Source organism: Condylostylus longicornis, unplaced genomic scaffold, assembly GCF_029603195.1.
Source record: "Condylostylus longicornis isolate FDR11 unplaced genomic scaffold, ASM2960319v2 ptg000010l, whole genome shotgun sequence".
Lineage (NCBI taxonomy): Eukaryota > Metazoa > Arthropoda > Insecta > Diptera > Dolichopodidae > Condylostylus > Condylostylus longicornis.
In genome coordinates, this window is record NW_026577979.1 from 11,095,212 (window position 1) to 11,114,079 (window position 18,868).

Here is an 18,868-nt window from a genome sequence, read left to right on the forward strand (position 1 = left end):
GATGTGGTCAGCACATAACCGACCGCATTGTGTATTGTCTAGTTAAATGAAAGTGTTACAGAATATTATAAAAATGTCTGTTAAATACTTCATTCCAATTTTCAGGACATTAGTAAGCTTATAGTTAACATACTTAGAAAAATGTAAATTTGGCTCTTAGTAGAGTTTCGCTTTGTGCTACCCGAATTCCCTGAAATGCTCGCCAGTTAGTTTCGGTAACAACCAGAACTCAAATATCAAATTTCAAGAAATTTCATCAATTTGTTCTGTGGATATGGTGAAAAATGTAAAATCGGCCCGCAAATCAGTTCTTGAGCCCTGATCTTTCCAAAAAAGTTATATGTTCATTGTTTTAATATAAGGAATTCATATATTAAATTTCAATGAAATCGGTTGATTATTTCTCTTTATATACACAAAAGTGTATGTTTGGCCCGTAGTAAACGTCTAGTTGCCGATGCCTGATCTTTCCAAAAAATTTACATCTTCATTGTTTTAATACGGGGAATTCATATATTAAATTTCAATGAAATCGGTTGATTATTTCTCTTTATATACACCAAAATGCATATTTGGCCCGCAGTAAACGCCCAGTTGCTGATGCCTGATTTCTTCCAAAAGTTAGGAATGTTTGCGTATGATCGAGCAAAGCTTATGTATGAAGTTTCAAGTAAATCGGTTGAATACTTTCTTCAAAATGGTGAAAAATGTAAAGTTGGCCCGCAAATCCATTTTCGAGCCCTGATCTTTCCAAAAAATTTATATGTTCATTGTTTTAATACGAGGAATTCATATATCAAATTTCAATGAAATTGGTTGATTATTTCTCTTTTTATACGCAAAAATGTATATTTGGCCCGTAGTAAACGTCTAGTTGCCGATGCCTGATTTCTTCCAATTTTTGCGGACGGTCGAGCTGAGCTTATATATAAAATTTCAAGTAAATCGGTTGAATATTTTCTTCAAAATGTTCAAAAATGTAAAACAGGCCCGCTAAAAAGTGCAGTTCCCGAGGCCTGATATATACCAAAAGTTGATCGATCCGTGCCATGGTGGAAACAAACTTACATATAAAATTTCATCAAAATCGGTTCAGCCGAACTTGAGATACACGCGTGCACACACAGACCGACAGACGGACAGACCGACAGACCGACAGACCGACAGACCGACAGGTTGCTAAAAATAGTTTATTTACACTTCCCTACTATGGAGAAGTACGTTCCCACCGAAAACTCGATATGCAAAATTTGTTGCCATCACATAACCTACCTATTGTTTACACAATACGGTCGGTAAAAAAGCACCAAAATGTAGGTACTTCATAATATTTTTTGATATTTATTACCGTACTCGTTGTCCTTATATTACCGCTTTAATTTAAAAGTACACATATATATCATATATTATATTTATATACTTACAAACTGAATACATACATACATACATGAGTATTTGTAAATGTATTGAATCCATATTGAATAACTCCAGTTTCATTGTATAAAGAAAAAGAACAGAAAAAATTACGATATGAAAATTTAATTTTTTTTTTAAGATTTTTCCCTAATATAAAATTTGGTAGTTTATTTTATTGAAAGTAAAAAAATTTACCTTAAACCTAATTAACATAAATATTATTTTTTTCTCTTTTTGAAAATTTTCCTTTGATTAAAAAAAATGCCTCAGTTTGACTATCCATTGAAGTTATTGAAGTTTTACCTTTTTTTTACCATAATGTAAAAAAACTCAGAAACCCAAATTAAAATTCATAAAATAAATTTAAAAAAAAACAGTATATATATTTACATACATATTTTTTTTGATATTTTTTTTAATATAATTTTGTTTTGAATATTTTGTTCTATAAAATGTGAGAACAGGTCGCCACAACACTTCTAAAGCAGCTTAGTTTAATAGACATGTTATAATTTTGCTTAGTATACTATGAATTCAGTTTAACAGAGCAACAGAGGAATTAATTTGACATCATGATTACAATTGCACAATAAAAGTTACAGCTTTGTACCGACACAAAAAAAGAGGTCCGAATGCTACCTTATTTCAGTTATAAGAAGGAAAGCAAACATATGTATTTTTCATTGAGAAGTAATTTCTCTCAAATTAAGAATATTCCGATTTTCTAATGCACAAATTTTTGGGACAACAAACATCAAAACCTAAAATAAAATAAATTTTAACCAAATTTGGTACTATTCATCTCTTTTTTCATTTCGTTTATTTCTACATTTCGAGATCTAAAGCAGTAATATGTCAACTACGTAACTCAAGGGCTATGTTTAAATTATTATTCTTCAATTGTGTTCTAAAATTTCTATAACATGCAGAAATATTAAGCTTCAGGCCCCGCAATGGTTGAAACAATCGAACGAACTGGAAAATTCGAATTTAGATTTACTCTTTACTTTTTCGTTTTAAATAGTTCTATTTGTTACTTTCAGGAGTAATAACTTTCATATTTGGTATTTTGAAAATACATACCCTCTTGGAAGAACACATACAGCCTTAGAAGCATATTTCACTAAAAAAAAGTAAGACCAAACAACTAATTACAATTTTAAATTTCTTATGTTTTATTTGAACTTGTCATAAGTCAATAAGGTGAATTTAACTTTGAAAGTTAATAAAAAAATTTATATTTTTTTTAAATTTTCTAAATAAAACTTATTAAGCTTTTAATTAAAATAACTCGCTTACATACCTACAAAATCAGGTAAATATTTTATACATTATTTTCTTAGGTCGTCTGACCGCAAACTTATCATAAATTTTATGTACACAGCCATAAAAAAAAACCATACATATAAAATTTAAAATAAACTTTGGTTTTATTAAAAACTAAATAAATTTTAATATTTTTATTCTTGATTTTCCAATACAAAGTAATAAAATTAAAAGTCTTTTATGTTAAAGCACTTATTTGCAAGTATCCATAAATTCTATGGTCTTTTTTTTTAATTTAATTCAAAAATGAAAAGAAAATTACCACCCCACCCGCCTCTCTAAACCCACATTTATATACAAAAATTTTTTTATTTTTTTTTTTTTGTTGTTGAAGCTTTACTTAATTTCCTAAAATTCTTAACCGACAATGCGGATACATAATTCATAAAAGAATAAGAACACAAAATATCCTTAAGAGAGAAAATAAAATATAATTTTATACTTCAACCAGAAAAATACTTAAAAAAGAAAATATGTAAAAGATTGGCTGGGTTGACTTTGGGATACTTATTCAAAAATCAAATTCATTAAGTGGTCCTTGTTTAATTCTTGAATTTCTCTACAATTATATACTAAAATAATATTTGTCTAGTTTAACCAAGATTTCTGTTGTCAGTTTCAAATTGACCCAGTTTCGGTTGATATTTTATTAAAGAGAAACTGAAACCCCAACATTTCTTATTTAACGGTATTTAACGGTATAAATATTCATTATTAGAATTCAGTCATCATTGTTACCAACTAATTCTTTGTTTTGAATCTGTCAATTGCTCAAAATTCATGCGATTCGGCAACGCTGAATGATATTTCTGTCAAATTTCAATGTTTATATTGACCTTTCCGCACCCATGATATTTTTAATCACTTTTCGACATGGATTTTAGTTTTGTAAAAAATATAAGTTGCATGATTGGGTTAGCTCCGGTCGAGCATGTGAAAAAAATACGCAAAATGATATTATGAATTTTACTAATACAACATCATAGTTGTGAAATTAATATTGTAATGTAAAATTGTAATAATACACTAATAATTTTAACTTAATGGAAATTTCTTCATGCAACTGTAGAACAGATGAATGACATAATCAAACGAACGAGTTAAGGGCAGAAAAATTAATTAAAAAATTTTTCTCCTCGAACTGGACTCGAACCAGTGACCTACCGCTTTCTACGCGGACGCTCTACCAACTGCGCTACAGAGGCATGAAGAAATTACCGACGAAATGTTCTCTACATTGCTTTATACTGTAATCCACATGATTACTAAGTATTTATTTACATTGACTGCTACATACAATCTACTATTGAAACACACAATCACAAGAACATATATATTAATAGGTATTGTGCCTATTGCACTAATTATATTATGAATTTTACTAATACAAAATGAACTTTTCGAATACACCACCATATATAAAACCATGGCCAACTTGTAGATAAAATAATATTCTAAAAGTGAGAGGCAACAACTTTTTCGATTCAAATAAAAATTGCATGCGAATTTTTGGTTTTTCTATGTTTTTCTTTCTATTATTTAAAAGTTATCAAGTTAAAGTTATTATCTTGATTTTTGAAAACCTCAAGAACCCAGCAAAATTAGAGAATTAAAGAAGAATTTGATTTTCAATAAAACTTCAGAAATAATGAAATTGATTCAATAATTTTCACCCCACAAATATTCCATATTATAAACGAAAGAATAAAATTCTGGTACAGTTAAAAAACACTTTGTAAATATAAGTATAATGGCAGAAAAAGGAAGGCCAGCCTTAACTTTAATAGCATATTAATAGCTAACAATTTATTTTACTTTCTGTTTTTTCTTTTTAATGTTACCTATATAGACCATATTAGAACGACAAATGAAAAATTGCAACCTTTTTCTTTTCAATTTCATTACATTTTATATAGTAATTTTTTTAAGTTTGGTAAGATTTCTTTCAAATATTTACATAATGTTTTTATGTACAATTGAAGTTACATGCTTGGTACCATATGGTATATGCGCATATTTTGTACATAGTAAATTAAGTGTATTTATTTTTAATGTATAGTTTTTCTTTTATTGTCAACTAAATGGGTAGTTATACCTTTCTTTCGGTTCAAGACGTTTGGTTTTTTTGTTAAATTCGTTTTTTTTTTCAGTACAGTATTGTGCAAGTAATTTTAGACTTATTTCAGTTTTCAAATAATATTGTGTTGCTTCTAATATTGTAGAAACTCAAAGTATAACGGAATATCATTTGGAATGAATGCTCTCATTTTAACAATATTAATATGTATGTTTTAAGTAACAACTAGAATTCTAATGAAAATATTTTAAAATCCAGAGAGAACGGCTATAATCCTATTAGATTTGATAATAGTCTTATGAAAATTAATTAAATTGTGAAAAGTACTGTGAATATTTTAATTCCAGAGTTATGATATTGTTTATTAAACATATGGTAGATAATAGACCACTCTCTTTAGTAATATACTTAAAATACCATGAGTCATTTGTATTAGGCTATAATTCTAAAATTTCACATGATTGTACTAAATGTGAAACGAAACTAGGAAACCTTTCTGCACGATGACGCTATCCTAAATGTTACGTTTTATTAATGTTCGCCTAAATACCTGCAATTAATTGTTATTTTATACCCTTGTTTATTTTATATCTAATGTATATAACCTAATTATTATAGTAACCTAATTGAATTTTGAGCCCGAGAACCTTCAGCTAAAGAACAGGTGTCATAACCACTGCACCATTGGCCAGGGTATTGAATTATGTACACCAATTGTTGAACATTTATAAAATATAAAATTATATTTCCTTTAACTTACACAATTATCAACGCTGCGTACTACAAGAAATTTAAACTCACGCAAATATTATCAACCCCACTATATACACAATATATATTAAAAAAATATTTTATTAATGCCAAAAAACTAATATTATAAACAACTTATACAACTTTTCTTAAAGTACAAAATATAAAGTGAACAATAAAAAAAATCTGATGTGGTCAGCACATAACCGACCGCATTATGTATTGTCTAGTTAAGTGAAAGTGTTACAGAGTATTATAAAAATGTCTGTTAAATACTTCTTCCAATTTTTGTACTTTCCAATGTATATTTGGCCCGTAGTGAACGTCTAGTTGCCGATGTTAGTAATTTTCGCGGATGGTCGAGAAAAGCTTATATATGAAATTTCAAGTAAATCGGTTGAATACTTTCTTTAAAATGCTCAAAAACATAAAACAGGCCCGCTAAAAAGTGCAGTTTCCGAAGCCTGATATATCCCAAAAGTTAATCAATCCGTGTCATGGTGGAAATAAACTTACATATAAAATTTCATTAAAATCGGTTCAGCCGAACTTGAGATACACGCGTGCCGACAGACCGACAGACCGACAGACCAACAGACCGACAGGTTGCTTAAAATCGTTTATTTACATTTCCCTACTATGGAGAAGTGCATTCCCACCGAAAACTCGATATGCAAAATTTGTTGCCATCACATAACCTACCTATTGTTTACACAATACGGTCGGTAAAAACAATTTTTAATTCAATTTTTCTAGTATTAAATTTAATTTTAATAGTTTAAAAGCTGTTAAATTGAAAATCTATTTTAATTTAATATTTTCATTTTGTTAATCTGATATCTTTTAGATATAGAACTACTTCAATGTACGTCAAACTTTTTGAACAATTCATTTGTATTAAAGTATAAAATATAAATATTTTCATAATTGACATAGGGAATAACACAGTGAAACCTATATATTTTGTATACCTTCAAATATTGGTCTTTTAAATTAATTAACAGAATTTTACTTTAAGATGAAATGTTGTTTAGGGTTTATAATCATAATATTTAATTAATAAAAATAAAATGTAGAGTATTGTTGTCCCGCATTTGGAAACTTAAAAGTTACTTATATAGAATTTTTTTTTAATCCTCTTCGCTCCTGAGAGGAGCATAGGGCTGGTGCATGATATTGTAGATAACCATGATCGCCAGTTTCTTACGTCATTGAGTTTACTAGGTAGGTGACGGCCTACCGTAGTTTATATTAAATATTTAAGTTTATTGATATTTACTACTTTATTTTACTATTATATTATTAGTTAATATTGAAATATGGCGATTAGTTAACATGTATAATTATAAAGCTATGTAATATTGAATATAATTTTTATAGTGACCTGACATTGGTCAGGTACTTATACAGAATACAGTAAGCCATTTTGAAAATTTATGAATGCTATCAACAAAATCCAAAAATCCCTAATTTTTTTAATACAAATATATACAGCGTAAGAATCCTTCTAAAAGACCATTTATTGAAAATTTATTGAAATTAAGAACAAAATTTGCGTTCATTAGAAAACTTTTTGCACTTATTTACTTTAATAGAACTTAAAAATTTATTTTCAACCAAATTATTTTACTTTAAGAGAATAATACAAACGTACTGTAAGTAAATCATTAATCTTCCTCAAAATAATTAAGAAACCAAAATAAAAGCACAAATTTAGCATTCAATATTTAGTAGGTTTTGCTCTTAACTCTGAATTTTTGATCAGATAACTTCAATATTATTAAAAAAAAATAATAAATTTCTCTTGAACGCAACAACTTATACTTGTTAAGCATGAAACATTTGAATGGATTTTACTGTATTCTGGATTTTACTTTTTAAAACTATAAAAAGTTTTCTGATCTTTATTTCTTTTCTTAATTAAAGTTATGATTTAAAATAATTTCTTAAAAGTTCATTGTATACAAGAACAATTTAATAAAACACATATTTCACTAATCCATCTCTACTGTATACAATATAGCTACACCGGCATCATCTTCGTAAAACAAAAAAAAAATTTCAAAACTTTCAATTGAGTGTATCTTTGTATGAAGTTTTCCATTGATACCCGATTTTCTTCATACATAATTTTCAATTTTAATTCATTTTCTCTATATTATGACACTATAAGTACAATTGTATATGTATAATCCGAAAACAAGCAAAAGTACTTTCAGTACTATACAATGCAATTCAAACTTTTCTTCATTTATACAATGAGAATATTTTCAATTTTAATTAAATTTCATTGAGTCTTTATTTTCACTTTAAGATCTAAAAGTGAATTAAACTTTTGAATAAAAAAAAACAAATTTGAATTAAATTGTGCACAGTTTATTATATTTGAATTTTGTTTTTTGTTTTGAACACAATTAAATCACTTCATCAAAAAAGAAAAAAATTATTTTGAAACGAACATTATAATGTACATTGTATTCACATAGTCAAGCATAAAATATTTATTTTGAAGCTTAAAAAAACTCCATATAGACAGAATAACAAAGAGTTAAATGTTAATTCATCCACATATTTATTACAAATACAAAATTTATTAAAAAATTTTAGTGTAGATTGCGATCTATAAATAATAATTCAATACAATAATTTACATACTCTTGCTTATTTTAATTAATATACAATTCCTTATAATATAAAATACCTTATAAGCACACACAATACTTGAGAGAAAATTGAAATAAACCACTATCCTTAGCAGTAGGCTGATTTTAAACCACTGCATTCAAAAAATAATATGAGTTTCTTGCATTATTCTAATTTTAAAATTTTACATGGCTCCCTGTACTAAATGTAAAAGCAAACCAGAAGACAGTTCTGTATAATAATATTCACCTAAATGTTATTTTCCGTTCGTGTTCGCCTAAATATCTGCAATTTATTTTTGTTTTGAAAAAATATTAAAAAGGACGAAAGCGTCAAAAACAAAATTTTATTTATAGGACTTAAGAGCTAAATAATTTTTTTTAAATATTTTTTTTTTCAATAAATAAAATTTATTATAGAAAGAAAAAGTGAAATTTTTATAATTGGATTTAAATAGGAAAAACTTCGGAACTAAAAAAAAATTTTAAAAGCAAAAACATTTTCTGTCACATTAAAGAATAACCCCTTAGGTCAATTTAAAAAAAACAAAAGAGTATTTATTAATGTCACTAAATTTTCATATTTTTTACCGTTATACACATGTACATAGAAACTCATGTCCAGTTATTTGTCTTACTAGCCAGATATTTTGAATTTCTGTTAATAAAAATAATTGGTTTAAAATTACGCTTGCAAAATGTACGAATATTTTAAACCTTTAAACCCTTTTTTTAATTTTTCTTCAATTTAGATCTTCAGATGTTTTAGAACTTAAATGACTTAATATCAGTACAAGTTGAAAAGGAAGAATTTGTTACCTCCATCATTAAATATTTTTTGAGTGAGCAATGCAATTTCAAAACTTAAAAAAAATTTAGAAATTTTTTTTTTTTATTTAAGAATTATAGAACAAATTAAAATCAAAATCAACACGTTAAATGTGCTCAGGTTTCGTCGAAGACCACAATATTTTGTAGGCTTATATAATGACATCTGTCGCGAATGTATTTAGACCTAATTTTTGTCTTCAGCTTTATGCTTAAGAAACTAAATTCAACTTTTTCCTGAAAGTTAATATTTCATTCATTTAAAAAAAAAAAATTTAATGTTTAGGACGCAAAGTGTTAAAATCATTTGAGAGAAATTTAAAAATTTTTTGAAAACATAATTTAGTTAAAATTAAAAATTATTTGTGTTACACTTATCACAATGTACAAAAGAGAGCATCAAATCATTTATAAGTTACCGTAAATAAAATAAAAATAATTAATTAATTATTAGAACATTATAAACGAGTACTAATTAACATCAGTATTTGATAAACAGCTTGTAAAATGGCTAAAAATTTTTTAAAATTACTAACAGTATAAATATAATTTTTAATTAAATAAATTTCCAAATTCCACTTAATGATTTAATCAAAAAATTTTCTATTTCTGATAGTCGGTTCGGCTGATCAAAATATTAACATACATATAAACTTTTTATTTATGTCTACTTTTCTCACAATATGTTTTAGTTTCCTGAAGGTGCAAAAACTAAAATTGTTTTTATAAAATAATCTCAGGAAAATTTATAGCTATGCACAAAAAATTCACATGTACTCCATATTATATTTTTCCTATATAAACATATTTATACATACATATATAATTGAACATTGTATGTGTATTGTAGACTTTATTACGTAGAATATAAAGAAAATGAATAGATACCATAAATATATCTAGAGTACATACGTGAATTTAGCGAAATAAATGCACACTTTCTAGGTCATGGAACTTTAAATGGTTGTCTGCTGCTTTACAGATTTTTAGTTTTTTCACATGCTTTCTATACTACGTATGTAGGTATGTATTTGTATTGATATCTACATGTATTCAAATTTTAATAATAAGCGACAACACCAATTTTTTTTTTTCATTTTTGTTTTATTTTCCTTTTTATTTTTCAATTTTCACGCTAACAAAACTTTTGATTTTCTTTTAATTTTTCTTTTTTTTTTCTTTCTTTCTTTAAATGTTTATTTGGTCGCTCTTCTTTTCAGATCGTTTTATTATTTATCTTATGGTAGCTTTTGAAAACCGTATAAAATTGCACATTATATAATATTTTATTGTATGTGTTTTTGTAAGTGAATATAATGAATAAAATGACAAACAATATAGAATAAACGAATACAGAACAGACACAAAACTGTTTGCAACTTCCGTAAAAATAATTTTTTCTCTCTTCAGTTTATATTCCAACATTTAGGAAAAACTACTATACGTTATATATACACATAACGTGTACATGTTAACTTTAAATTACAATAAAATAATATAGGCTGACAAATTTTCGTAACAACATCAAATTTTTAAATTTACATTTATAATACGCAATATATAAGAGTGCATGCAATATGAAATGCAATATAAATTATAATATGCAATAGCAAAATCTAGTTATGTGTACTTGCATTATAAACAATATGTACTCCACTTTCCGTAAACTTCAGTTTCCCAACAAATCTTTACAGTTTACTGCATGAATATATTTAATATCTTTCATTTCAAAGCATCTTCTCTACATTTCCGGGACTTAAAATATCCCATCTTTCTTCAACTTTTTGATACGTGGCTCAATGAATGTTTGAATCGAGACATGTTGTTATGCATATTAAAGACAATATAAGCTAATATTGATTATTAGAGCCTTTGAATCGAATTTCTATTGTGTTATAAATAAAAGGACAACTTACAGAATATATCAACGCTTGTTACAAGTACAAATGGCACAGAAAGCAATATAACTGATTTTTGTGTTACATTCTACATTGTGGAGACCCAAACGTTTTTTAAATTCCAAATCAAAAATTCCTATATATATGAGAACAAGCAAATTTAAAAAACAAAAACTTGTGTTTCTTAAAGAGTCCTTTCATTGATGAAAAGCACCACTTCTTCTCGAAAATTTTAGAGACACCCAGTTTTTGTTTATTTGGTATATAATAATATCTTTCAAATATTAGATAATAATTTTGTTAACAAACAATGGCGAAATGCAAGAATTAGGCTCATGTTTTAATTGTATTGGCAATTTATCTCAAGCGTATCTTGAACTGTCTTTTATACAAAAGGCAGAGCTTGTACAAATCCTTAAATCACTATTTACAAGCATAAACAAAAAATATTTGGAAAAATGACTGAAAATTTTTTACTTGGGTTCATCAATTATTTTTTTTTTTTTAGAAAAGTCTATGTATGTCTAAGGAACCATGAAATTTCTTAAAATTTTCTGATACCCAACATTATATATGAAGTGAAGTGTAAAGCTTCAAGCAGCATACCGCAATTAAATTTATTTATAAACATTTCAAGTTCCGCATATTTAAACATATTTTATTCTTGTCCTGTTAATCTTATACATACATACATATATGTATATCTATATAGTAAACATGATGAAAGCATATCAAAGTAAATTGATCCCATCCATTTATTAAAATATCCATTTTACTAATGTAGCCTTTGACTGGTAAAGATAACTAACTTTAATTTCTGTTTACATTTTCAATTTGTTTTTTTTTTTCGATTTAAATTTTTTTTACTTTTTTAACTTTTTATATATATACATACATATATATATATATATATATATATATTTTCATTATCCTTTCAAAAACATATTTTTTCATTAATGCTTTTCTTTTTCAGAGTCACGTACAATAATCGCCTACATTTTATAATAATGGGTGAGTTTATAAGTAAAAGGAGGAAAATAACTTTGACAATACTGTGCCAAAAGGGAACGTAATCATTTACCATTACTTCAAAAAAACAAAATATAAAAAAAGGGACAAAAGGATATAGTACAAAAATAAACAAAAATAAAAAAACTCAGTCAAAATAACCATAAAAAAAAGGAACGCATACAATAAATAAAATATGGACGGTCTGCAAATAACTTTTATATGTGTTATGGTGATAGTTGTTATATTATTGATTGTTTCTTTTATTTGTCACTATTTTGGACCACGAGCGATAGCATGGTTTCGTTCTAACCGCGAAGAGAAAATTGGATTATCTAAAAGTAAAATATTTCATGCGAATGGTTATATGGTAAGGAAAAATTTTAAATGAAAAACAAACAGTTGTCATTAACAGTGTAGTTAGTTTTAATTTTTCTAAATAAATAAATTAAAAGTTTGTTTTCAGTATAAATAACAACATATCTTATATTTTTAGGTATACTTTCATGTATAGGTTATAGTAGAATGGATAGCTTAGGATCCACAATAAGAAACAATATAAATTTACCTAGATTTTTTCTGTGACTTCTATTAAAATTTATAGAATAACTTCAAGAAATTTTAAAATCACGTGATAGCCATTTGAGAAGACTATTCTAACCTTATATTTGAGCCTAAATCTGTATGTAAACAAAATCTATTGTTTTTATGAAAATTAAAGAAAAATTTATTTAAATAGATGAAACCTTCCTAATCACAAGTTAATCTTTAAAGTAAAATACTTAATATGCCCAAAATATAAAAAATCTGATGTGACGACCACGATGTGTATTATCCAGTTTTGTGAAAGTGTGACACAAGATTATGAAAATACTTTTTAAAAATTTTTTTCCAATTTTAAGGAAGTTGATAAGCTTTTAGTTGACATACATAGAAAAATGTAAATTTAACTCTTAGTAGTTTTGCTCTTTGCTATTCGAATTCCCTGAAAAGTTCGCCAGGTAGTTTAGGTAACAACAATAACTCAAATGTTGGACTTTACGAAATTCCATCAGTTACGTCCCCAGTTCAGTTTCCGAGCCCTGGTCTTTCCAAAAAAATTATGGGTTAATTGTTTTAACACCTCAAATTTAAATATTACTTTTCAAGGAAATTGATTGATTATTTCTCCTTATATGTGCAAAAACGCTACAATCGGCTCTCGAAAGTTGCAGATCCCGAGTCGTGATATATAACAAAAATTAATCAACGTGTCCCATAGGCAAAATAAACTCACATTTAAAATTTCATGAAAATTTGTTTAGCCGCACTCGAGATACACGTGTGTACATACAAAGCGGCAGATCGATAGAGAGACAGACACATAGTTTTACAATAGACAAATAGTTTTTCAAAATAGAGCGCTTCCCCTCTATGGAGACGTGAGTTCCCATCAAAAACTCGCGTCGAAATTTCATGTCATCTACAATCCTACAACCAGAAAACCTTCTTAATAATCACATAAAATATGCATAAATAACTAATGGAATCACAAGATATTAATATTTCTAGCTTTTATCTGCGACTTTTCTTAGCAATGATATTATATAAATATTCATAGACAGTACTATAATTTGTAGCTATTATATCAAGTTATAGCAATAAATATCAAATACATAAGAGTAAACAAAAAATTTCCATTAATTTTAATTAAAAACTCCAATTTTTTTACAGATACATTCTGGATCCGATTTTCTTCAACTTAGTTCAACTGGTAGCTTTAAACGTTTTGATTCTATTGATCGTGATTATAAACAAGTAGGTCAAAGTTCAATTACCTCACCCTCATGGAATATCTCACACGCTGATACAAATATACCACCTCAACCATTAAGACCTGCACCAGCACCATCATCAACATTAATACGACAAAATACACTGATTAAAATTAAACAACAACATCAACCACATATGATAATGTCAACTCATATTACGGAAATAAATAATGAAAATAAAAGTCAGTCATCTGATATGCAACAATTTTCAAATCAGCAAATTGCTGATAAACAAATAACTACGATAAAACAAAAAAGTTTAGAAAATTATGAAGCATCAACATCATCAAAATCAACATCATCACCTTCCATTAACATTTCAGCTATACCAAGACCAGTTGCAAAACGTCAACTATCTACACCCGTTGAAAATTATTTCACATCTGTAAAAGGATCTAGTGGTTTTGTTGGTATTAGTAATGGTATTATAAGTAATGGAGATATATCCGGAAAAATAAATTTATCACAAGTTGTAAATAAAATTCAAGCTAATAATAATAATAATAACAATAATAATAATAATATAAGTAATAATACCCACAACAACAATAATAATAACAATAATAACAATAATGGTAATAACAACATTAATAATAATCATGATAGAAGATCAAGTTTATCATTCTCATCATCATCTTCTAATAATACATCATCGTCTAATATGTCAGGAAAAATTATGTCACCTAAAATTCGAAGGCAACGTTTATTAATGGAACATCATCAGCAACAGCTACAAAAAATTACCAACAATACATCAAACAATACTAATCCATTTTTAAATGGAAATAATTTTAGTGTGTCTGAGTTTGATGAAAAATCATTATCATCATCAATATCACCACCATCACCAGCAGTAGAAGTAACAATAGACAATCCCATAAATAGTGAGAATATAACAAATGTTATTACGAATACATGTGATATGAATAATAGCAGCAATGAAACAAACTTAAAATTTTCAGATAATCTTGAAAATACATTAATTCAAGACTCTAAGAAGCAAACAAATTCAATTAATACTATTGAATATTTAGATAGAAATATTAATTTATCATTTAAGAATGAAGTAAATAATAGTAAGAATCCTTTTACAGCTGATACTATTTTGGAATATCAACGACAACGTCAAAAACAAGCTAATATATCTTCATCTGATGATGCCTTCGATCTACTACCTGAATTCAAAGAACCTCCCAAAACTGATTTAGATAGATTTACTATATTTAATTTTGAACCAGATAGCATTAATACAATTTTAGGTAATCAACAGCAACCACAACACATACTAGATACCAAAAATACAAATAATTTTTCATCCTTACAATATGAAGTTAATCATGAAAATGACAAAAGAAGTAGAAGTGCTTCATTAAATTCTCCAAGGTTATTTCAAACAAATCATATTAATAATAAAAGTACAATGTCACTACATGAAACTGTGAATGCTACTATACCGTATACCAATCGTATATGTAGCATTGATACAATTAATAATTCATTACCATTTTCAATTCAAGGAACGACTACATCAGTTCAATCACTTTTCGACACAAATTTTATTAATGATTCCACTAAACAACAACAGCAGCAGCAATTATTCAATAATTATAATTACCATCAGAATGAAGTAACGACCACTGCCTTTAGTCCGTTACCAATGCCAGAAAATTATAATGTTCAATCGTTACTATTAACTGAAAATGATAATGATCTAAATAAAATTCGAAGTCCAAATAAATATAACAATATGGAAACAAGAAATTTTTTATTGAATCGATTCGATTCAAATATCGATAAGATTATAAATCAAAATATTGATTATAAAACATCAAATCTGTATAATCATAATAGTACATCGGTTCCTTCATTATTCACTTTAAATAATGACAATCGTAATAATATTAATGAGACCGATTTCGCAAAAGATTTTTCAACTCTTTCATTTTGGAATAATATCAATACAATATCGAGTTATCGTGGTGAAAGTGCTGCTTCAAAACTTTCTAATATATTAAATTTTCAAAGAAGAGCTTCATCAGCTACACAATTACTGAACTTCGAAAGAAAACCAACAACATCTAATGATCAACACGAATATCGAACATCAAAGTCATTTAAATTATATAACGGTAATTGTGGTGGCTATCAGTCACCTTACTATAGTCTACAAAAGACCTTGTTTACAACATCAACATCACCACCCGAGAAATCCGCCTTAAAAACTTCTGCATCTAACACTTCACTGTTTGATTACTCGAGCGGAATATCACAGTTATCCAAATATTTTGGAATTCCACAACCCGAAAATTTACCAATATTAAAGGGATCCGATGGGTCTTCATTCAATAAACAGACAATAAACTCAAGCCACCATCAACAACAGTTAGAAGAACAAATGAATGTTCCTATGAGCGCCTCAATCAATCAAAGTAAATTAGAATCTATTAGTAATTCTAATGTTAGAGAAACGACGAACACTTCTAGAATGCAACAACAAATTTCTGAATGTCAAGAAGAAAATTTTAATTTTTATCAAAAACAACCGGCTATTAATTCGCCAAGTAGCCCTAAAATAATATCTTTGCAAAATTCTAATATTATAAGTCATAATTCACCTTTTAATAAAGCTACTTGCACACCTTTTCAAATACAAGATTCAAGTACAATAAACTCTAACTTGTCAGGAGAACGTGCTCCAAGTATTAGTAATTTAGCTCAAAATAATTTAATAAGAAAATATTTAGACTCACCATGTTCTGATGTATTTGATGATATCGAACAAATGATACGAAGACGACATAGAAATCGTTCACATTCCGAAACTGAAGCAACCGAAAATGATTTAAAAGTATTTAGTAGGCATTCAACATTTCGTCGTTCATTGAATACTAATCCATTTATGGAAAAGGGAAAGCATACGTTACATAAAACTTTTTCTGAAAACTTTTTGGCTAAGGGTGTTAATGCAGCTCAACAGCAACAGCACCAGCAGCAACAACAACAACAAAATTATCAAACATGGTCTTTTGGAAGAAATTTTTCTAGACAAGAATCATTGAGTTTCAATTTAGGACGACGTAATAGTTCTCAGAGCTCTATAGATAGTTCTATAGATAGTCTACATCATGCTATTTCATGTGAATCTGTCAATTCAGTTTCTTCAATTCTACTATCAGATTTAGAGCCTGTACAACCAATTGTCACAGGACAACTTTGCGTTGGCCTAAAATATGAAAAGTAAGTTTTTCATTTGAAATTTTTGCGAGTTATGCTTTCATACCAGTGGTAACGAACTTAGCTTTTAAACCTGAATGCGGTTTCCTGTCTTTAATTTACAAGCTTATGAATAATTTTCGTTTTGGAATTTACATTGTCCAAGTTCAAATTTTCGCCTAAAAATTTACGATATTTTCATTTGAACTTTCATTAATTTTTTTCGAATTTTATATAAAATTGAATTTGCTTTTAGAATAAATTTATTAGATGTATTAAAATTCTGGTCCTAAATATAGTTTGCCATAATTATAATCGAACATAAAATACTTACCAGTTATAAACTGAATAATTTTCAGTTCAGTTACAATACTTAACATTATTGCTATTAAACTGCAAAAGTTCAATAACGTTGTCAAACTGCAAAAGTTCAACGTGGACAAAATTAATATTTAATATAAAAAACAATAATACTTTATTTTTACAAATTTTATCTTTAATTTTATTTCTACAATATCAAAATATAAATGACATTTTCACCGTTATTCGATAAAATTTTTCTTCTTTCTTACTGAATTGTTTACATAACCTTAAAAACGTTTAGAAATTTATTTGACATTTTTTTTTAAATTTAATTTCGAAATGAAATTACTGTCAAAATAATGACATTTCCTTCCCCTATTATAATACATTTTCGTTTAGAATGTCATTTCACTTTAATGGCCTTGTTACTATCGCATTCGTAATTTAATATTGTGTATATGAAAGGAAGAAAATAATATGATTGATTTTCTTTTTCTTTAGATGCTATGTTTATATTTGTATGTGTGCACATATATGTATGTATTTCAGATTTTTTTTGTATTATATCGATATTGTTCAATTTCCGGTTTCAATTTTTTTTTTTAATTTTTTAAATTAAATATTGAATTTGCTCGTGTTAAGTTTTGATTGGCATTAAATTTCTAATACCGTAGTTGGAATTTCAATAAATTAGCTTAAGTACATAGACCCTAAATATAGAGTACTATAAAAAATTAATTTTCTACTAACAAATTCATTAATTTATTAGTAGAAAATTAAAAGATCATTTAGTAATTGACTGCAATTGCATCAGTAATAAAAGCTATTACTAAACCTGAAGAAGAATAATTTAAAGGAACTAAAATATTTGGTTCCTTAGGCAACAAAATGGTGATATTTTTACAGGAAAAAATTGGTCAGTTTTATACTTAAGTTACTTGATTAATAGCATTAAACGTTTCTAGAAAATTTCATCTGAAATCATCAGTTAATAAAAGCGGTCCTTCTTTTATATGACATTTAAAATTATTTAGGGTTTATCCTGGAATATTGCCAGTATTTGATCAAAAATTATTGTACTTGGCTAATTAACTACAGCATCAATAAATATTTTAAATTTTTTTCTTAATTGTAAAATAATTTTGTTATTACTCACTTCTAATTCCAATTGTTGTATTTGAGGATCAATGACTGATGAATTTACCCACAATGAAAACTAGTTTTCTTTCTATACACAATAATTAAATTCAAAATTATAAGAACGGTGAAGTTAGTTTTTCCACTAACACAATATTTATTGAACCATTATTTAAAATTAACGCATTTCTAAAATTATTCCATGTCTTCTATTTCCTTAATATTGACTCCATACTTGACTTAATCAATTCAAAATTTACAAACTGAATTTATTGAGATCCTTTTCGAATTTCTGACAAGAAAATATTTTATGTAATACAAAACCCAAGTAAATTAAAAAACAAAATATTTTTTATTTGTATTTATTTTTTTGTTTTTTTTTTTCTTTTTGTTTTATTGCTTTCCATCGAATACTAAGCACAAAAAGATAAAAAAAAAATAATTTATTCTTTTTAG

At 26.8% G+C, this 18,868-nt stretch overlaps 1 protein-coding gene across 2 annotated transcripts in view; it reads left to right on the forward strand.

Annotated features, from left to right (window-relative positions):
• LOC129618711 (GATA zinc finger domain-containing protein 14) overlaps window positions 1-18,868 on the forward strand; it is a 130,867-nt gene that overhangs the window by 82,206 nt on the left and 29,793 nt on the right. For both annotated transcript variants that reach the window (XM_055533650.1, XM_055533649.1), the window contains exons 2-3: window positions 11,911-12,315; window positions 13,659-16,996. In XM_055533650.1, the coding sequence (XP_055389625.1) occupies window positions 12,142-12,315; window positions 13,659-16,996 (3,512 nt within the window). In that variant the 5' untranslated portion in view covers window positions 11,911-12,141. The remainder of the gene's footprint in view (window positions 1-11,910; window positions 12,316-13,658; window positions 16,997-18,868) is intronic.